The sequence below is a fragment of the Ornithodoros turicata genome, chromosome 3, assembly GCF_037126465.1.
Source record: "Ornithodoros turicata isolate Travis chromosome 3, ASM3712646v1, whole genome shotgun sequence".
Taxonomy (NCBI): domain Eukaryota; kingdom Metazoa; phylum Arthropoda; class Arachnida; order Ixodida; family Argasidae; genus Ornithodoros; species Ornithodoros turicata.
Genome location: NC_088203.1, coordinates 79,286,033 through 79,309,148, shown reverse-complemented (window position 1 = coordinate 79,309,148; position 23,116 = coordinate 79,286,033). Strand labels below are relative to the sequence as shown.

General features: G+C 45.1%; 1 protein-coding gene across 1 annotated transcript in view; it reads right to left on the bottom strand.

Annotated features, from left to right (window-relative positions):
* Positions 1-3,247: 3,247 nt before the first annotated feature.
* Positions 3,248-23,116, bottom strand: part of LOC135387380 (growth arrest-specific protein 1-like) — a 46,069-nt gene continuing 26,200 nt past the window's right edge. Inside the window, exon 2 of the mRNA XM_064616602.1 lies at positions 3,248-5,667. Coding sequence (XP_064472672.1) covers positions 5,637-5,667 — 31 coding nt within the window. The 3' untranslated portion in view covers positions 3,248-5,636. The remainder of the gene's footprint in view (positions 5,668-23,116) is intronic.

Below are 23,116 nucleotides of genomic sequence, written 5' to 3'. Positions count from 1 at the left end.
GTATATCGGGAGGTAGACATTTACCGAGCAACAAATACTGATACACCGGTGGCGACTTCACAAACTGTGGAGCAGCCTTCGTCTGGTAGGCAACCCTACGGGTGAGGACATCTATATTCAACATTCCAGCAATAGAGATATTATGCAGCCATAAACTACCCATGTGGATTCAGATAGTACTGTACTGATGTCTGTGTTTCTTAATTAAATATCCGCTTAACTTTGCTGATACCGTCTCAAGAAGAAAAAAAATAATGATGTGGTGCAGCACGTTGCGGAAGTAAAGGTATATAGAAAACCATAAAGGTACAAAAATCAGAAGGTATAAGCAGCTTCATACCGTGAAAGGCATATAGCCTGGCGATGTAGTCCTGGTACGGATATGAACGCGTGATGATGATGTATAAATATGGTACGTTAGCCCTTCTTTATACCTCTTTCATACCCTTGAGAAGGGTTGGAGGTATGAATAGAAATTTTTTACCTCTTCTATCCTAACCATAGGTATATGTCCGAAGCAGTGGGTATAAAACAGGTATAAGAGCACATTATTATACCTTGTTTATAACTTTTTTTCTAACAGCGTATGTGGAAGGCCTTGAACAGACGCGTGAAACTAATGAACATTGATACGGCACATACCGACCACCCCTATTGCACTCGACTTTCAGTACATTGTGCTACTTGGGAAGGTACACACAACACAAGCGTCACTCGCAACTGAAATTTATTGCGGAAAAAAGGGAGGCATAAATACACAAACCGGTATCAGGCGACACGTGCCGACATTCACACATGCATTCACACATTCCAGATTTCACACATGCGGAACGGTGCATTGCTCCCAGTAGATAACAAGATGTGTAATTAGCTGTTTAGGAAGGCAACTTCTTTATCAGACAGCGCAACAGATGGTTGACTAACGTACACCTCATTGCAGTATGCTATCCCACCAACTAGCCCAACTTTCTGCACTTGTTCTGAAGAAAGAGTGATAGACAGTTCGAGAGATAGATACAGAGAGAGAGAGAGAGAGTTAGGAGTAGTTAGCTGGTCTTAGCAGCGGTGAACAATCCATCTCATAGTCTTTCATATAGTAGGTTTGTTCATGTTTCAGTAAAGAAAAGCTTGAGCACGCAGGAAACAAAGAAAAAGCGCTTTATGCTATGCCTTTAATCAATTTTTCATATTCCAAAATGATTTCAGTCAACGGGGATCTACTGTGAGCAACTGCAGTCGTCGTCAAGGGTACCTTGCCATGGCAATCACGGGCATCAAAAGAGGGAACCACTGTTCATCATGCCGCATTTCAGGCGCACTATAGCTCAATGCATTTTCATCTCATCACTCACGGTTCGTAAGACCACCGTTGGAAAACCCCAATTCACGTCCCTGTCGGTCCCAGCAAAAGACCATCGTTATCACACGTCCTTGAACAACACCTCCACCAACCCATACCGTACCTCATATACACCAACCGTTCCATTGTCGTCTGCGTTGAGAACGATTGGTCATCTAGCGGGCGACAATTTTCTGAAAGTGCTATACCTATCATTTTCCAGCATTCTCTCGCCTCCCCCCCCCCCCCGATTCTCTTCCTTTAGTCTTTCAAACCTTCTCGGTATATATATATATATATATATATATATATATTTTTTTTTTTCGGAGACGTTGCACAAGACACTTATCCTCCCTGGACCATGCAGGCATAAGAGGAGTTGCCTGGTGCGAGAGTATAGGCCTGGGATGATGATGTTCGAACCTACGCTTACGGAAGGTGTGGCCGTAGCTGGCCCGCCGTCTCAACGTCGCCGGACCTTCAATTAAGAGAGGGGGAGGCACAACTAGCCTTTCATACATGCACCCCCCTCCCCCCGCCCCATCATCCCCCCTGTTTTTCTCCTGACTTGTTCGTGTTTTTTTCGCTTCTTTTGCCTATGGGAGTGAGGCCGCTGTGAATGCTTCAGGGATGAATCGTTCAACTAGTGCGGGTCGACGTCTGAGTGTTCCGAGACATTACAGGTTGCCGTGATTTTATGTTGGGAGCCAATTACGGAGTTAGTTGGAAGTGTACATATAAGATCGGGTGCTGTGAAACTGGTTGGGAGTTGTTTTACGGGCAAGTTTTGTGGCTTCGCTAATGGAAGACCTGTTTCATTTCATTACACGCTCTCAACCATGAGAAAATATAAAGGTATATAGTGCTCGAAGCAAAAAAAAAAAAAAAAGGAACTGTGAGTGGATGAATGAATGTTGTGGTGAACCGCGAGTTTTTAATGATTCGTGAATTCGCTTGAGAATGAGAGTGGAATGACGAAATGATGTTCGAATGAGTGTGGAATCCATGTCCAGTTGTGTAAATATTGTCGAAGTGTGCTGAATGTGTACTAAAATAGCGCTACACTGATAAATTGCACTGAGTGGGTCAGTTCGACTTAGTCAAACTCATCCTCTGCAAAGTACAATGTTTCTGTACTCTCATCGTTAACAACTTTCCGTGGGACTTTAAATCTGCGAGAAAATTACTGTACTACTTATTAGTTACTACTAGATTACTACTTTTACAGTACTCCGTTGGAGAGAACAACAACAACAAATAAGTGATGATTATGTAGAGGGATGTTTCACTGCTGAGACGGCACCCCATCCCATTGCTTGAGGGGGAGAAGATGGTGAATGATGATGAATGTTGGAGAGAAAAAAGGAAGCAGTTCTCCGCTTCAGTCGTGTCTTGATCTTATCACATGTGATAAAAATATGGCGCACAACTGCTATGTGTTTTAGAGTCTGTCATCTCCTTCTTCGTATATAGCATCTGTTACCATCTTCTTATGTCTTACACAATCAACTAAACTGAAACTGGTGGCCATTTTGAAGAAGCAATACTTTGTGCCTTCAAACACTATCCCTTCTTTACTTCAAATAATTTGATTACTTTATTATTCAACAACATGGAGATGTAAACGGATTGGGTAGCGAGTACATCGCCACTGCCGTAAACCACACTCTGTTGCGTCTTGCATCGTTTCGCTTGTTTTCCAAAAGTCCATTTATCGAGCTTGACGTCCTGTTCAAGCCAAATATTTGATAACCTCCTGTCAACATTTTTGTGACACGCCTAGCTGGTTTTAATCAACTTGGCTTTCGTATGTGAAACTGCACAGGTAACCGTTACCGTAACAACCGCCAGAAACTGTACGGACCACCACTGATGACATTTGGAAATAGATTTTATTCTTTGCTCACATTCACATATGTACAGATTCGAATAAATCTCAAAATAACATGCTGCTTTGAGAACTCTACAGGGTATTCTGAAATACATAATTCTGTACATGGTTTACACGATGTTTCACAGGATATGACATCATGCTGCGCGAGGAAATGACATTGCACGTCAAATAACTGCATCGTTCGCATGATTTCTCTCTGTTGCATGACCGCGCTACAAAAATTTAGTCAATGACTCAGCGCAAGAATGTAATCCGTAGTCAGAGAAATATCAAACCTTATTGCAATGCACTACACCATTGTACTGATGTGCCACTTCAAAATCAGGTCGTAGCTCCGTTCTAAAGTTCGTCTTTGTGCATGCATAGATGATTTCTCGTAATTTCACTAATCACCTCTAGATATAATTTGTACTCCTTCCCCACGAAATAAATGCAGCTGAACCCCGCTGAGGAATGGCGTTACAATGGCGTGGCAATGCGGTGGGCTCTATGAAGCAGCCATAGTGCCTATGTTAGGCCCTATACTTGAAGGCTTATACACCACCATGACTGAAGAATACCATCATGCAGGCGCAAAGTCTCCGCTTACACCCTGCTTTTTCTTTCGTCTTTTCTCTTTCTTTCTTTTACAGTTGCATCCAATTCAATCCAATCTAGTGACCCTGGAGGTTGTACATGATACTTCTGTATGTCTTTCCATTTATGCAGAGCCCGACGGCATGCCGAATTTTGCTCCCCAACTGCTTGTTCTTCTGTGGACTTGCATAGCGTTCTACTATTTTGACAGATCGTTTTTGTTTTTGTTTTGCAAAGCAGCTTACATAGCCTCTGGATTCGAATCCTACCGCCGGCTGAGCTGTCTGAGCTTTGCCCTGGATTTTCTGGCAGACTCTCAGATTGATGTAGGCGCAGTTCCCCCTGAAATCAGCCCAGTACGCATATTAACCCTCCTGTCACACCCTTCTTACTGCTGACCTGTCTCTATCTGTACGCCGCTTATGGCCACAGTTGCTTCGCGGTGCGAATACAGGGGAAAAAAATATATCGCCTCTTTTGGTATGATAGCCTTTTTACGATGGGCGTTTTCTTCTTAACACCATACTTGAGAAAAGACGAAAGAAGGACTTAAGTACATATAAGGAGAAAGGGTTCGTGCAACGAAAGTGGGCCTTTCATGTATCGTACACAGCTTTTACATCCATGAAAGTGCATCCATCCACGACTGACATATGGCCGTTGCTTGTTGGAAGCTAGAACACAACAATGAAATTACTTCATATAATTAATGTCAAAGTTTTCTGCGACCAACAAGTTCTAGACGATACCCGTCAATTTGAAAAGCTTCCTAACTCCAGAGTACCTGTATTCTCCATTCTCGCATCACCGTCACAGTCATGACGCGAACGGACAACGCGACTAAGAACCCAGTCACTCTGCCAACAGCAGATTTGCTCTCGAGCAAAGCTATGCTATGCTTTTAAGAAGTGCACATGAGCTTATGTTCCCTCTTTACCGAGTTCTGTTCGGCGATGATAGAATGCCCTACACGACCGAACGTACTCCCGAGTTTTTCATCCATGGCCTTAGCCCAGGGCATGTAAAGGAAATGATGTAGTGGCATGCTCCTACAAGAAAGAGACCGCCTCTGGGGACCCACGAATAGGCTTTTGATTGACGTTCCCTGAGGACGTCGCGTTCGTCGTCGTGTTGTTGCTAATCGGTGAGTTTCTAGCGATGTTCTTCGCGTTTTCAGTCATGTTAAGCATCACGCTCTTTACATGTCTCTTTAATTTTATTTCGTACGTTATATGTAGGGGCAAATACGGCGTCAACCATGAGCGTGCAGTTCATTCGCTATGTCAAGTTCATTCATCTGCCTGAATATGATACAATAGGTTTTCTCTAAACATAAACACAACACCTGTAGGAATCACTGGGAAATAAAACACACCGAGGTATGACAGCTGAGGCGACAACGCATCTATTATATTTATGTCTGAGTGATATTTTATTATCGTTATGATAATGACCATCTATGATTATCTCATCTATTTGTCTTAAGAGTCGTATTGGAATAGTTCTATCACAAATGAGTTTTGTTCCCTGAAAGGACTTCAGCGGACTGTACAGGACGCCGCAATTCTGTTTTTTTCTAAATGGAGCGTTAATAGATGCGTTATTCTTCTCCCTTTATTCTCTTTCTCTCGCTCTTTTGTCGTTGCCTATGAGCAAGGATCCTGCACAGGAACAACGGGGTGCAGATGGCCTGTCCTTCAGTCCTTATAAATTAGGTTTCGTTTTATATACACAACCCGTGCTTTGGTGTCTCCGATACCCGTGTGGCGATATGGGCGATATTCAGCCCTGTGGACTCGATGCTGGACATCATTGGTTCACGCTGGATCACGTGATTTGGAGCCGCAGTGCAGTACACCTGAAAGAAGAGAAAAAGAAAACACGGGTTTATATTAGCGATTTTGACTGGCAGAGACTTAAACCGTGAAGCACAAAACACTGTACTCATGAGTGCAGAAGATTGTGAGTGTCGTTGTTACAGTGTTCATGCATTTGTACAGGTTGCGGGACACACAGGTTGTCATCAGTAGGGCCCGGGAGTTCATGCAAAATGCAGTTTTTGACTGCGTTCCAACGGATATCCTGACGTTTCTCCACACATTACCAATCACAACAAAACGAATCTAGAATGTTTCATCATATAATAGACCTTGTATCGCCAACTGTAGGATGGGACAAGCGTTAGCTTGCCTACATCATGCTTCAAAAATAAAGCGCCACCTGCGGCAAAGCATGGGAGCTTATGGCGCCTTAGAGCATCACGCGAGGGCCAGGGGTGGAGGTAGAAGAGGAACAACATTCCCAGTGTGCGCAACAACAGCGTCAGCCGGGGTAAACCATAACCGAAGCAGACGACGGAACAGTGTCCCTCAAAGTTCCCATGCTGCTTTGCGGCGCGCGTTTGGTGGCGCGCGCATCGTCTATTGCATATTACGGCATATTTCTTCCTGTTCATCATATAATATAACGGTTGCATATTACGTCATATTTCGGCGCCATTTGAACCATTTTTTAATGTTTGCCGTTCCCTCTATTTTTCCAGTGCTCAGGTTATTTCAAAAGGGAGGTCATCGGGGGGCCCAAATCTGTGTTACATCTACACTTGCTACTACGCTGCTTTTAGGCTGATTCGTGCTACGCAATCAGTGGATTCGCGCTACAAAACAGAACGCCTGACAAGACATCAGCGAGTTGAAGTTGTGCTTGATAAAAGTAAGGAAATCAAAGTAATGCAGTCTGTGAACGCCGTTCTCGAAGGCAACGAACAGCACAACTAAAAGGGCTGTCTGTACATGGCGTAGATGAGCTAGGCAGCTAACTAATTCACCGAAATAACATACAGCGAGATATGCACATTTTCGCGGTACATGCCCTTCTTAACTGGTGACGGTGATGTGATAAAGAAAAAAAATGGGGATGTGAGTAAAACAGAAAGTCTTTAATCGTCCCATGTAAAAATGCATACGTATGCGTGTTGTGCCCTTTTAAAACCCTGAGTATGGTTATGGGGGCATACTGCAATGATCAACGAGGAATACTTGAGTGTGCACGCGTCAACGTCCGTTCCAGCCGTCAGTAAGGAATGAGCATCTTCATTTCTAGAACGTCCTGTCACCGGCTGTGCTGTCTGAGGTTTTCCCTAGGTATTCCGAAGACTTTCCAGACGAATGTCGGCCCAGCTCCCCCTGAAGTCGGCCCAGGACGCATACTAACCGCCTGTCCCCTACTCCTTCCTGCTGTCCTCTCTCCATCTGTCCGCGTCTGTACGCCGCTCATAGCCACAGTTGCTTCGCGGCGCTAGCACGAAATTTAAAAAAATCTAGAACGTTTTTTTAGACAATTTCGGCTACTTATGAAGTTTCAAGTTACGCAAAAGCTTCCGGAGCAATCTTCCCGGCATCATAATATTTCTGAATATTTTGTGCATATTTAGACGTTTCGCGCCGCATATTTGCATGCGTATTTTGGAAGTTTTTGTGCATATAGTTCCGGGCCCTACACCTAATCATTATCACGCCTTCAATTGTGACACGGAACCAGAAGCTTTTTGCGTTTTGATGTTTATTACTGCCCAAGTGCACCGCGTTACTCTGTGTGAATCATTACGTTATTACCGACAAATATTCTTGTATTGGACACGTGTTGCTTTCGACACCCTGCTAGCCACACTAAAAACAGAAACTAGCTCCCGTGGCATTGTGGTTACGATGATCGCTTTCCACGGCGAGACATGGGAGGTGACGTGGGTTGGAATCCCCGCACCGGCTGTGCTGTCTGAGGCTGTACTGTCATAGTTGCTTCGCGGCGCTAACACAGAATATATATATATATAAAACAGAACTTCACCGCATAACACTCTCGTATCTTTCCGGACTCGTTGAAAATGGGAGGTGTGAGCCTTTTTGGGACATTTCGATAATATTTATGGTCACAGAAAGGCGTACGTCACACCCTCTCTAGGAGTGACAATATCATCATGTGCAGTGATTGGCATTAAAAGGGCACCAAAGTGCAGAAATTTCTTGTCGCGGCATAAAAGAGGCCGCCGTCTTGACAGCGACACGGACGCGAACATCGCTACATTAGGAACGGGACTCATCTGTTGCGTCTTTCGTACGCTTGAAAGAAACCGCGATTCCCGCTTCCACTCCTCCTCTCCTTCTCAACGAGGAGGGCAATGCGAAACGGCCTGTCATTGGTCTCCTCATACGATTTGCCCAATCATCGCCGGCGACCGTTGCAGGAAACCAATGACAGACCACTCCGCATTGCCGCGCTTGTTGAGAAGCAGAGGGAGAAGGAAAACGTAAATTGCGGTTTCGTTCGCGAATAAATCACACGCGACGCAACAGATAAATATCGTTCCTTTTGTTTCGGTCTCAAGGTAACGGCGTGTTTCATTCCGCAACGGAGAAATATTTTCACTATAAGCGTGTTATTTGGTAAAGTTTGTTGGGTGCACTGTTAATCGCTGAACGTAATGCTAAAGTAATGACACACATCCAGTAAATTAAAATGTCTTTTTTATATAAATCCTCGGTTTAAAACCCCATTTTTATTTCGTTCTTTTTTTTTCTTTTTCTTTTTGTATTGCAGTATTCCCTTTCGTAACGAAAAAGGACGGATAACCATTTTGAGAGGCATGTACGTTTATCTTGTTTTCTGCCACATAGAGTCGTGCGCCCTTCGGACGTTGTCTCGGCTCTACTTTCACGTGGACAGGCAAGGCCAGTTCTGCGGTGGTCAAGACGTTTTGTTGCATTATGGCCTATTAAAATGCATGCTTTCTGTGCGCCACATGGACAGAGATGGATACACGCTGTGTTGCGTGACAAGGGGTGCAGCGGTTGCAACGCCCGTGCGGAAATCATTTGTTCGTGGTTTATGGATGAGACATGAGAAACGAGAAGACCTTCACGGTTTATAACCGAACTGCCGTTGTCGTCCGCCGGTTTTGTCGGGTATACTAGTTACGACTTATTTAGCTTGTACGCGTTTAAGAAGACGGTCATGCGATGTCATGTCAGTGGCATAATATTGGATGTTTGGCACGCTTTGGATGTCTTTGTTTCCTTCAAACGTTTTGCCTTATGGAGGATGTATACAGGGATCGCCAAGATAAACTTCGGGGTTTGTAACGGATATAAAACAAATAGGAACAGCGTCGGAAAGCTAATGTAGATGTTAGAGGACGTATTATGGCCCAAAAGTTTTTGTCGATACCGCCACTTGCTCCGTTTCTCTGCGGATAAATCGTGAAATTATAAAAACCGCCGCTGCCTAACATTTCCAGTCGGCTATACCTGTGTTTCAGTTCCTTCCGTCAGATGGCGAAGCGATCGAACGCGGCGTTGCAGACGATATCGAAACCAAGCGAACAAGTGGAACTGAACGCAGAGGACGACTGTGCGAAGTCGTCTGCAACGCCGCGTTGGCCGCGTTCGACCGTGTCGCCATCTGACGGAAGGAGCTGAAACACGGGTATAGCCGATTGGAAATGTTAGGCAGCGGCGTTTTTTTTTTTTAATTTTCACGATTTATCCGCAGAGAAACGGACCAAGTGGCAGTATCGAAATAAAATTTTGGGGCATAATACGTCCTCTAACATCTATTTTAGCTTCCCGATACTGTTTCTATTTGTTTTATCTCCGTTGCAAACCCCGAAGTTTATGCTGGCGAACCCTGTACATCATAGTTCGTGAACTGCATGAAGTTACTGACCTTCCTGCAGACGAGAAAAGTTTCCGAGCCTCGGCGAAATATACAAAATCAACTAACAGAAAGCGGAGATCTCGAGGCGGAGATACTGAAGGCCTACGCTACTACTGTACCGAATTATACTGTGCGTGACCATTAGACACAGACGCAAAGTGCCAAAAGACGGTGTATATCTTTCACTTTCAATAGAGTTAGGTGAAAGAACTGTACCAATCTGAATGATGGCCATTCGGATGACAGCAGCGTGCTGTCCGGCGAAGTTCTGTTCTTACAGGCTGCCTTCATTACCGCTTTGTTCCAGACTCCAGCATGCGTGCAAGACAGTTAAGATTTTTAAAGTTAAGATTAATTTATTTTTCTAGTTTGTTTCCGGACGTGCACGACGCATCGTAAAAACTTACGTGATAAATACCTATTACCTCTTCCCTATACGTATCTACAAATCAAACAGCACCATGGCCTTGTATTTTGTCTTCGCAAAACATAACGGAGAGAAAGCTCCATACGCGTAGCATAAACAGACACGCAACGACGAACAATAATACCGTCAGTCCACCCTCGTCTCTAACATATTGGATTCTACCCCACGACAGCAACATCCCATTACCATTCGCCTCCGTGACTTTCCGCATTCTTCAATCCCTCGCTTTATGTATTACACGCAGGTTACGGAAACTACAAAAGTAAATCAGAGATTACATAGATGCATATAAAAAGAAAGGAAATATATGTGGTTCGCCGAACGCTAAAACGCATGCGTATACTTTATCGGGACCGTAAACCATTTGCCGCGAAGTTGCAATATTTTAATGCTCGCATTTAATAGCGCGCGTTTATCTCAATTACCTCGAGCGCTCGCTTTCCACCGCACTGTTTTATTACGAGCGACCAAGCTTTATTGGCGCGCGTTTTACGATTGGGGGTATACGGCTTGCGTGATTTGTTGGGCATAAAAATAGAAAACGAAGAAGCGAAGCGAAACGGGATGAGCAATTTTTGAGTAATTTTGGGATTTTTTTTTCATTTTCTCGCGATTAGCGTGTTGCGTTGTGTTCCGTTTCTTAAAATGAGGGAAATTAGAAAAAGATTGCGTCCAGAAGATGCATAATTCAAGTGCGTTATAGCGGGTGTCACGTGACTAAGTAATCACGCGACGAGGGCATAGAGTGTAATGTCCGTACGTGTTGCCATATTGTTTCGTACGAGAGAGAGATTAAGATTTGCTTTCATCTGGAGTTCTAAGACATTTTGTTTGTTGCGTGTTAGGGTAATATGAGCGATATTTTCTCGCCACAGAACAAAGGGCAGTACGAGTTATTCGTTAAAAATCACCTGGGTTACGTGCGGTCATCGTCTTCAATTACGTATGGAAGACGGCTTCACCGCACAGCACGCTCACGGCCAGCCACCGGTCAAAACTTATATCGGTCTGTCTTCTGAGTGCTGGAGTGGGTTGTGTGGCGAAGTTCTCGTTTTTAGGTTGCAAGTGGGACGCAGAAATTTCAAAAATTTTCCCTCGCAACAAACTGTCCAGATTTATAACTTTGTCACTTGTGATTTGAGCAGAACGCGAGTCGGACAACTTTCACGGACAATTAACACAAATGCAAACTGAAAAAAGAAAAAAAAAAAAGAAAAGAAAACAAGAAAGAAAGAAAGAAAGAAGACTGGAAGCGCGTCGGTTAGGGGTAGGGTTCCGCCAGTTCCAGTAGGGTTCCGTTTCCAGGTGGAATGGGGAGAATACCGCCCTGTGGAGCTGCTAACCTCTAGTACAGGGAAAAACCTTTCTCTGTAGCACTTTGATTGGTGGGTCAACAGAGTTCAAGTACACCTGAACCCCCCCCCCCCCACCTTCTACCCCACCAAAGGAAAGGAAATCATTTGCGTTCTCATTGTCTTCCTACCAAGCTGCTCTCCCTCCAAAGTCCTTCTCCCTAGTGAGCATCTATTTTTGGCGCAAATGTTTCAAAATGCCGAAAATATCCGAATTTGTGTTTCTAGACATATAAAACGGAAACACCAGCGTGTCAGCAAACGGGAGGTTTCCAAAAATTTTCAAAAACCAATACATTCCAGTTCACGCGGCTTTCAAGCATAAACGTGTCGGCCAGTTAGCTCCGTTGAATGTCGCATACGCATACCGAATCACTCACACGAATTCCCCTTCGGCACACGGGCAGCATGGCGGACACCGTAACGTTCCCTTATCTGTTGCTAAATTGGCTCGTGTGTAGCTTGGTGCACTCTTACGAATCCCATGGCTCGAGGTAGATTGAGTGAGGCCCAAATGGCGCCGTCCCCCTGATCTCCCCTCTTTAACGATCTCGTAACGAGCGGCCAACGATAGACGATGCGTCGTAAATCAAAGTCACCTTCCTCCCCCCTCCCCCTAGATGCACCTCTCAATTCCTTCCCCCTCCCCCCACACCAAAAGCACCTTTCGACTCACTCTCTCCGTTTTCTTGTTGTTGTGTTGCCTTTCTACGTTTCTTGTTATCACGTTTTCTCTCAAGGGTGAAACGTCGTCCCTGTAATTCGGTTCGTCCGTAAAAATAAACAGGATACTGAGAGCATCCTCCCTCCTTCTCCTCCTCCCTGGAGGCAGGCGACTCGCGTTTCCTTGGAGACGAGGAAGTTTGCTTTGTGGGTGCACAGCGGTGGGTGTCCCTATGGTGAATAAACAAACTAGGCCTCCAAGAAAATTATGATCGGAAGAAGTTGTCTTAATTAACGTCCTACGATATTCGAGTTGAAGATGAGCTCCGTAAGATAACGTTTTCGTCTTTGTTTCTTTTTTCTGTTTCCACCTAAGTGGGACGACGTTTCGAATGAATATATAAGTATTTAGTTGTTCTGCGAAATCGCCGAAAAGAAATCGCGGTCACCATCATCGTCATCACTTCATCATCTTCATCTTCACCCGCATTCCTCGCCGTTTCACCCCCTTGACGAAACCCTGCGTCCCTCCCCCCTTCACTGGAATAAAACCCGTCCCTCAAACTCCCTGCTGTCTCAACTTAACATCTGTTCGAATTTAACGTGCATTTCGGGCACTGCGTTCAGTCTCATGTTTCAAGGCGGCAACTCTCTTCTCTCCCATCACGGTGGTGGTGCTGCTGGTGAAACGGCTCGCCAAGGGTGGTGGGCAACGTCACGACTGACGCCCTGGGGGAATGTGCGTCCTGGACCGACTTCTAAGCGAACTGTGCCGACATACGTCTGAAAACGTGTGAGGAAAACTCCGGAAAAGCTCCAGACAGCACAGCTGGCACCACCACCACCATGCATGCAAATAACAATAATAAAACATACTAACCAATCAGCGAGCCCGAAATAACACGGATACAGGGCGTAAATAGGGACAAGGACGATATCCGTGACCGATGCATTTTTCACTGTTCTCGTCCTTGTCCCTCTTTACGTCGCGCGTTTCTGTTTTTCCGCATCCCAATCAACTTAACGTTTTAGAACCAAGAAACAAAATGCAAGCAAGCTGGTGTAGGCTAGTTGCTAACGTTTCTCCGAGTCTGAAAAAATTTGCACGAAGATCGGACACAAACGGCTTTGTGTCCGAGACTTTGTACTCCTGTAGTCATGTCCTTTGTGTCACGCAGTCTTGTCATGTTTTGTAGTTTTCTGCGTTTACTTTTCCTTCACCAGCGGACTGTTTCCGATCAGCAATTAGTTTACGGGCCACGGTGTGTTACAGGGGCATGCTAACGATATTTGGAAGGCGTGTTCCGGTTTTTTATGTTCACTTATCAGCAATATATAGTTATCTAAGTTATCCAAATCTCAACTGGTGGTGACAAAGTTTCTGCCTGTGTAGAATGGTCTATGTCTATAGGTAGCTTTCATACTTGAAGACACGCGCTTGTCTGCTGTTTAGAGTCGGAATGCAAAGTAAATAAAAAAAAAAAAAGACAACTGCAGGATACGTTGAAGAAGATAAAGATGGTAATTTGGAGCACATTCACGCGTAAGGTGAGTCAGCCTATATTACTATACAGGTGCGATCTAAAAAACGAAACTACGTAGGCATCAGGAGCTGCAGATAAGTCGCGAACATAGATCACGGTTGCTTGACGAATTGTGCAGAACTCCCGCGAGACAGCATCGCTCCGAACCGTTCCACCGCCGATTTTGATAGAAATTTTAAAATATTAAGTGTTCTATGTCAACTGTATAACACTTGTTGTCTTGGGTTTACAAGCCCCCCAACAAGCTGTCAATCGATACGCCGCCAACACAAAACTGCCTGTCTGCTGCTTTGCGGTCTCCGATGCACAGTGCTGGAAGAAGGTTTCCGCGTCTTCTCATAGGTTGTGATGAAGGGGGCGTGTGTCGCTCTGCGCATTCTTCCAGCTCTGTAGTTATGTGAATTGCCGCGGAAAGGCGTATACTTTTCTTTCTCGGCGAATCAGAAGAGTTAACGGCGTCTTCTTACACCGTCGTTGCCTCCCTGCGGTTGTCCAAAGTTGTTGGCGTACGCTGGCTGTGTCTTAGCGACCCACCACCCATCTACAATTCACTCTCACCTCTACGGATTTCGAAGCGAGAACGAGGTAGCGCGACAGCTTGCCTTATGGTGGTAAGGTAATGTCGAAAACCCTGAAACTGCGCATGTGGAAAGTGCTACAGAAAACGCGCACGTCTCTCGTGTTCCAACTACATGGCCGTGTTATGCGGTGAATTTCTGCTTACAGGGTATACGGGTATGAGTAAATTAAAAAAAAAAAAAGATGTCAGCCCAGCATACCCACCAATGGACACGGCAACTGTTTTATTTCTAACGGTGCCACAGAGGCAAACAAAAAGAGATAGAGATAGAGAAGAAGAAAACATGCATTTACTACACTGCATAGCTTTTCGTAGTATACTTTGCAACACCTCGGAATATTGTGTTCAGGATTGCGATGTATAGACGGGTAAGATTTTTTGCAAACTTTACCTTCCGTTCCTTCCATAACAAAACGCACTAGAGACAGCACACGATTTCTTCCGCGTTCTTCCTCTAGTGGCAAGTGCACGGGAGCCACCTTCAACCTCGTGCACAGCACGCCATCTTCCCCAAGTGCCATAAATTTCGAATGCCTGTCAAAGAAAATTGACTCGCATCTTCGACAAGAATCTCGGCATTCAAGTCGAACCCATTGTTGCCAGCATGTCGGCGTGTACTCCGTCGCGCGTCGACATAACAACCCTTGGCGCGTGCCATGAAAGCAACAAGGTGCGACCGCCATCCTATACGCTTCGCCTCGTTCCAAGAAGCAGTGACGCCTTCTCTTCGGAACGTTCTTCGGGGCCCTGAATAAAGACGTCTGTATGCTCGGAAATGACTTGGGGAACGACTTCAGGAAACCCCGCAGGAGGGACAGGTTTTGCTCCTTGCACCTCTCGATGATTCTTTCTCATTTTTCCCCGGTCGGCGCCTACAGCGCTTCAAGAGGCATCTTGATGGTCCGCTGTGCAAAGACAGCTTGCTGGGAAGAACGGTTGAAGTGGTGGGATGAAAATTGAAACACTGAGGCGATGTCATTTGGGTGGTGGATTAGAAGAATATGCGATCACGTGTTCCCACCCTCAGGCGTTGAAGTGTCTTTGACGCAAGTTCAACGTCGAGTTTAGTGTTTACAAAAAGGACAAGACAAGCTACAAAACGACGTGTTGCAAAAAGACGTCTTGTTACAGCGTACTTGTAGCTACGAGAGTTCGAGGCCATGCAACAGGATGCGCTGGAACTTCAAGTCAAAAATAGAACTTCACTGCGTAACACGTTCTGCGCCAATCACTGCGGCGAATTATATTTAGGGAGTGACTTTTTCGGGTTAAATGCCTTTCTCAGATTTAGGTGGTAAAAATCGGCGCTATTTTTAAATCTGTAATTCGGGGAGAAATCGGGCGATAATTGTGCCGTCGGGTGTTATCGGGTGTTTTTGTTTCTCCTCTTGACTATTAAGTCCTTTCCTAATCTCTCTTTTTTGTTCTTTTGTTGTTGTTGTTTTTCTGCGAGATCGTGACCTTCCAGCTGTAATCCCCGAAGGCATAGACAGTGTTGACACACATGGGTGTATTGCTGACACACGTGTCAACCTTTGTTCGTCTTCAGCGGAAACGTCACTTGAGGATTTCATCGTGGCTTGAATTCGGGGAGAAATCGGGTTTAACCCGGAATGATCGGACGTCAGTTCGGGGGAGAATAACCGGGCGGAATCGGGTTTAACCCGAAAAAGTCGCACCCTAATTATATTAACGTTACTTCTGGTTCGTGGAGATGGTAGGACGGTCGCCTTTTTGTGGCAATAAACATGTGTACAAACTGTGGAGACGCATTGCGTCTTGTCCACCATACAAATTGATACGAAAGAAGCCGATTTCATTTTGAATGACAGTTGATTCTGTGCATGTTATGCGGTGAAGTTTAGCTTTTAGAGTGCAGATGCTAATTATAGATACGAATTAGACAGACATTGTTCATCGGGTGAGCTAGATTACCTGCAGGGTCTTTTGTGAATTACACATTGAGCGAAAACAGGCGACAGATGCGGCAGTAAAACTGAAACCTGCGATGACCTGTGGTTGATTCTTTGGTTGGTTGACTGCTTGTGGTGTTCTTTGCCGAGGGGTCTGGCGGCATGTTCCTCGGCGTGAATCGTCCGTCCTAGTCAGACTTCATAGGGAGTTGGCCATCATATATGTCTTAAAGCGGCGGATAAAAACCCGGATAGCCAAGCGGGTACTGGTAGTCGAACCCTGGACACCTCCTAGTCTCGCCGTAACCCGTGTCCTCCTCAATAGTCTCGGACGTCTTCAGGTCCACAAAACGCAGTTAAGATGTGCACAAAAATTGGTGTCTTCCCGCTTCGCCTATTCCCATTTCGCCTATGCTTTTTATGAGATTATCCCCCAATCTACGATGTTCCCTCCCCTGGTACCGCACTTGGTCCCAGTTCGCATCATGCATGTGCCAGGCAGTATCATTTCGCCAACTGAGGCGCGTATATACGTGTCACGTGAAAAAAGAAGGCGGTTCTCCTTTTTCGTTGCTCCCTGTGCTTGGTCATCACTGAAGATCGCATTAAAATGCCTGCCTGCACTCCTATTGTGCCTACCTCTCCTGCAAACACGAAAACACATTTGCTGTGTTGAACGAGGAGGTTGTATTTTACATTCAAAGTTCGCACTCGCGAAGCACGATGCCAAAAGAAGCTGAACACGTTTTTAAAGCGTAACGAGCATATTTCAACGACAAAGCTCAGTTAAAGTGCTGTCGGCACAGTTCCCTCTGAAGTCGGTCAAGGACGCATACTATCCTCCTGTACCCCACTGCTCCTTGCTGTTCTCTCTCCATCTGTCCCCGTGTGTACGGCACTCACAGCCACAGTTGCTTCGCGGCGCTAACACAGTATGAAAAAAGGTTAAGGAACACCAGATGTCCGACAGCATACGAGATCAGACTTCGTTCGCCGACTTCAAGGTGATTGCCTCCTCGCCGCGTCGTCAAAAACGACACTTTTTTTCTCACTCGTTGGTGTCTATGAGATAATGCAATCGAAGATAAACAGCTTGGTAACATCGATGGTCATGCTTGGTCACTCAGCTTGCCGTTCGAAAAGAAGAGTCCAAGTGGCGAGTTGAAGTATCTATCTAGGAGGGGCAGCCACAACTTCCAGACTAATGCAGCGTTATGCTCCTGCAGTTCTCAGAAAAACCCTCGCCGAGTTGAATTGAATTGACTGTTTATTTCGATAGTGAACAATGGTATAAATACCGAACACGTGCAGACCCATATCAGTCTAGGGTTACGCGAAAAGACAACCAGATGTTGACACCACTGGGATTACAAGTGATTTTTTGCACATTTTGATTTCAAGTGTCGAGTCAGGAGATAAAAAGTAGATAAGATGAAAAGTATTATATTGCTTGCAATGGCATTCACAAAGCTTGGTGAAAAGGAAAATAAATCCTGATGTGTCGTTCGAAGAAGAGTTTGTAGACCGTCGACCACAGGAGCCGCGGGGCTGGCTATGATGCAGAACCGCAATCACTCTGTCCTTCTGGACACCCCGCCTTTTTCGCGACGCTCGATTAGAACTTTGTAAGGTGTGCACACTGAACACAGGGGCGGAGCCATTCCCCGCTGACGTCAATCAGTGATAGTAACGCCCACTTGTTGGCAGTCCCGTGTCGCCTAATGGCAGACACCCCCCTCGCCCCCTTAATCCTAAAAATCGAATTAGGCGAAATGGCAATAAGCGAAATGGGACATAACCCAAAAATTCACGAACTGGAGGTTTGAGTTGTTCCAAACCTAACGACTCTCCTGACTGGCTAATTGTCAACAGGGCCTCTGTTGTGAGAAAGTCAAGACAACGAACTCCCGACATTACATCAACTGCAGACCTGTCATCGCGGGCAGGCTGCTCCGTTACTGAGACGTCCTAGGGCAAACCATATATCTTCGTTATCTTCCTTTCTTTCCATCTATCCAAAATGAATGGCTCTCATGCAGCAAGCCCTTTAGAAGAGAAATGGCCTGGTTGGCAGCACCGCAGGAAGAGGTCTTTGCCGGATTTCCCTTCGTTATGGGATTGCTTTATATCCGACGTCACTCTGCCTCGTGTCATTGGCCTTGAGACTCAACAGGGGGAACTTTGAAAGCAACTTTGGCTCCATACAATTTGGGTCTCTCAAGAAGGTCGTTGTACTCGCGAGAAATAGTTTCTTTGTTGTTTTCCTACCTCGACCCCCGGCATCACAAAAGAAAATTAATTATTAGTTTTTCGTAGTCAGAGTGGTCAGAGGTTTATCAACTTCGCCAAAGCCTGCGTAAATATATGAGGGGGAGGGGGAGGGGAGGTATTTCGTATTTTGTAATGTAATTTTTGTGTACCGAGAAGGAAGAGGAGGAGGAGGAGAAGTGGAATAAATCTGAACGTTTAGTACATTATGAAATAATTCAGACGGATTATTAAGTCTTCGAGACTTTTCTACCTCAACTTCCCTGCACTAAATGTGATCAATGAACTGGTATCATTATTATTGATCACGGTGTGGTTGTAATGATGGTTCTGGTGGTGACGTGGTAAGCAGCCTGTCGATGCTGGCCTCACAGCTGTGGGCATCGTGACGACCATAGCTGAAGAAAAAGAAGATGAGTGATGGAGTTCTGCTATGACAGCAGCCTGGAGCGGCGCTGTCCATAAGGGGCCATCTATCACCAATCAAGCCATCGTTGATATGGTGCATATAGGTGTAACAAAAGCTCAAAAGCTTCAGCGCAAGCCATGTTAATAGTCTAATAGTCGCCTTTGGCATAGCATTCTCCTCGGAGCACCTTTCGGTCGACCTAACATGTAGTTGCAAGCAGCGTTTGCAAACAACCAAAAACGAGCAAACATTTCGCTGAGACGTTATATCAACCAGCCAAGTGCAGTCAGTGATTGCATCGTCTGATAAACGTACTGGTCAGTTGCCAATATAACCCACGGCACTGCAATACCCCGGGGGGACACACCGAACTAATGACAAGAAAAACCTTTCACAGGGGCCAAGGGTCCACTAGCACAGCTATATACTGCAACGGGAGCTTAATGCTCATCCAACCGATTGAGGCGACCCCGATTGTATTTCATCCACAATACATAGCCTGGAAGTATCGGGTGCCGATAGTTGGCCACCTCTCGCAAAAGAAACTGTTTATCTTCCGGTCCCTGTTGATCTTCGCCCAAGAGACAACAGTGGTATTACTTCGTCCGACGACGAAGAGAGAAACAGACGTGCGGTCCAACGGTCGGGATTGAAGACCCTCTGGATCGGAAAGCTCGGTCAGACGGGATCGTTGTTCGCGCGCGCACAGTCGATGTTATTGATCTTCTTTTTCCCGCCTCCGCAGATCCTGATTTTTCTTCTTCATCATCTTCTTCTATTTTCTCTTTATCATTTTTTTTTTTCTTTCTTGTTTCATAACTCCGTACACCGCTGCCGCCGGCTTCGGGCAGAGAGTGTTTTTGAGCGGATAAAAACGATTCTGACGCAAACTTGAGAGCAGGGAATGGGGATATGGAGAAAATGTAAAGGGAAAAAAATTAAAAGAGGAGAAGAATAAATGTTTGTTCGAAGTTTTCGTTCAGTCGAATGTGAGCGATCGATCCCTTTCTGTAAAAATATATTGGCGAAGCTTCGAAAGCCTCCCCTCCTCCTTTTTTTTTTTTTTTTTTTCATGGCTCGCTTCTCCATCTTGCTTTCCGCCGTTCTGTATTTTATTTTGAATGGGGTTTCACAGAAATCTGTACCAGCGCGGACTGGGATTTTCGCGCTCCGGATGTTAAGGACTACTCGGGTGTTACCTAAGATTTTTGCTGGAACGCGCGCGTGGTGAGCTCCCTTCGAAGAAATATACTGGCGGCTCACGTTCTGAGATATTGCCTTGCTTCCCAAGCGAGTCTTTTACTCTCTCTCTTTTTCTTTTATGCTCCGTGTTTCTGCAAGATGCGCTCGCAGAAAGCGGCTTTAAAACCTTTCAAATCTTACTTTACTTCAATCTAGCCAGCCGCTCTCGCCCTCCTTATACACTCTTACGAAAAAAAAAAATATATACATATATATATATTGTAGTCCTTTCGGGGACTAAATATACTGACACAAACAAGAGTTCCTTTCGGGACTAAATACAGGGGGGTAACACGAAATTTTTGGACTACTTACAGGACTGGGGAGTAAATAGCTGGGTCAGGGGACTAAATTGGGAGTAATTGCTACCGAGAGGTATAGAGAAGCTGCAATTGCTCCATATTTTACAAAGTTTGTCCTTAGAGAGTATCCTTGTTTAGTGTCCTTGTCGCCGTCATACTAGCTCAGTTTCAAAATAATTGCATCTATGAGGTTAACACGCCTAGCCAGAAAGGGTCCTATATAACGTTCCAGTGCCACGCTGCATGGAAGGAGAAGGTAATGGAGTCACGGATTGTCGTGGTTTATTGGTTTTTGTTGCGTATTCAATGGCTCCGAATAAGCTATTTACCGTATTTTTCAGTGTATCAAGCGCACTCATGTATAACGCGCACCCCTAAAAACGGGCCGAATTTGAAAAAAAGGTCCATGTATTAAGCGCTCCGCAATGTTGCTACACATGTGCGTTATACATGGAACTTTTTTCTACTTCGGCCCGTTTTTAGGGGTGTGCGTTATACACGAGTGCGCGTTATGCACCGAAAAATTCGGGACGTTCATTCTTTTGGAAGTGTGCCAGGTTTCTGAGATACGAAATTGATCGTACTATGGTGATCATGCTTGTTGCGCCTATCCGACAAAGGATTCAATACAGATTTAATAAGGATTCACATTCATTATATACGAAATATTCCATCGGTAACAAATATGCTCCCTTCAAGCCAACTTTTCGCTTCAGTTTCTGCGATTCAGCATTCTCCACAACCTCACAACCAACACATGTTTTTGCTGTTTATATCTATTTTTTTTTTATTACGCGAGAATAAAAATATCTGCGCAGAAACGACACAAAAACATACCGAAGAGGAATCATCTGCCATGTCATGACACCTCTTCGGCATCTCGGTTGAGTGGAGAGCGCAGGAAGTTCGCATTTAAAATTCTTAGAATGCGCACGTAATTTCTGGAAGCATTCACTAGAAATAGGATGTTACGCAGCAATATCGCAACATTTTGTTTTCAGCGGAAAGGGCACTTCAGGGTGCAGGAAGCACTTGACATGTTACGTAGAAGGGTAGAAAATCCAGCGAACCGCAAAAAGGAATTATGAAGGGAAGTGCCTCAGGACCGGAGCCACCGATATTTCGAACAGAGACTGTTCTCCTTCTGGGTGGGATGGCACGTGTAACTCATAAAGCAAAATTGTGCTCACACAGTGCTGCATAAACGCAGACACGCGGATACATAACTTCGCTGATGTATATCCACCAAAAAGCATTCTTTACAAAGCTATAGATGTATATATACGTTCACACTTCGAAACTATGAGTATTCTTGATGTCCTCTTTCTTCCTTCGGGAAGACATCGCACACCGATGTTATATCTTTTTGCCTGTTTGCGGCTCCAAAGCCAGAACTTGACATAACACGCTCAACGGCAACCACTATCCAGAATGGCGTCGACGTCGTTTTGTCGTGTTTGTTTGTTCGCTTGTTTGATTCTGAGGTATCGCCGCGTATGAGCTGTGGCTATTAGCGTTGTAAAGACGTGGCCAGGTGTGGAGAGTACTCATGAAGCAAGAAGTACAGCAGGAAAGAATGGGAGAGAGGTGGATTCGGGCCGACTTCGGGGGAAACTATGTGCCTGAAAACCCGAGGAAAACCTGAGGCAGCACAGGCCGTGGAAGTATTCGACCCCAACACCTCCGAGTCCTCAGATGACTTTCGACAGACCACTACTGAAGGAACGCTCATGCCGTATCCATACTTCTATGTCTCTGTGACAATACCATCCATGGAAATTGTTGTAAAAGGTCGTATGCCACTCATTTAGACACATACAGAGGGCGAAGACATTCGGAATGATGGCTGGCTTCGAGCGTAAACGCACTCTAAGGGAAAAACTGAGTAAAATGGGGAGTAATTGGTAGCTTCTAGTCCCCTAGATTGCAGTTACTCCCCATTTTAGTCCCCTAACCCCGACATTTACTCCCCAGGACTGCAAATTGTCACTGAACTTCGCGAATGGTCGTCCGAATGCAATAGTCTACGTAAATATGTGCTCTTGGTTAATTTCATGACATAAGGCTGCATAACTCAGCCAACTTAGCAATTTTCCACCCGCACAGGGTAAGAAACAGTTAGCGCTTCTTTCTTCGCAAATTGTGCCCTATGTAAGTCGCAAGATTTTATATCACTCGATATATCACGGTTGACGCTTTGATACGAAGTATTTCCATGCCTGCACACGAATTATGCACTTTGGGACTATTAGAACAGAGCGTGAAATGCAGCCTCACTCTGTGACATTCATTTACCCAGGAGAGGGGCTATTTTTTTGTGGCAATGCATTCAGTCCCCAAAAGGAGTAAAATTACTCCTCTTTTTGTTTTCTTAGAGTGCGGTGGAGTTCCGATGGCCACTAGCGTGTGGCCAACAACGGCGAGCCAATATGCCAATATCGACGTCACCCTCCTCCCACTCTTTTCAGAGTGCGAGTGCCAGTAGATATTCCACATTGAAGCTTTTAGAGCTACAGGTGCTATCATAGAGTCCATGATTTCGCCGTACCGTTGCCGACCTACACACAGTGATTTTTTTTAATAAAAAACCTTTCGGGTGTAAATACCTCGTCCGGTGGCAAACACCTTTTGGTGTATGCTTCACGTCATGCAGAATGGAGTTTCCGGAACACTTTCCTATAAATGGCATTTTCTGCATAAAGCTCCATTTAAAGTGCCACGTTCTGCACAAAACACAATTTTTTTATATTCCGCTCAAAAACATCCCTGTTTCGAATGGATTTTCTCATAACACCTTCAGCAACACTGTTATTACATCTTTCAGATGAGTCCACGTAATCAAAAATGTGGTTATTTGCAAAAATGCCCCTTTTACGTACTGAAACGTGTAAAAAA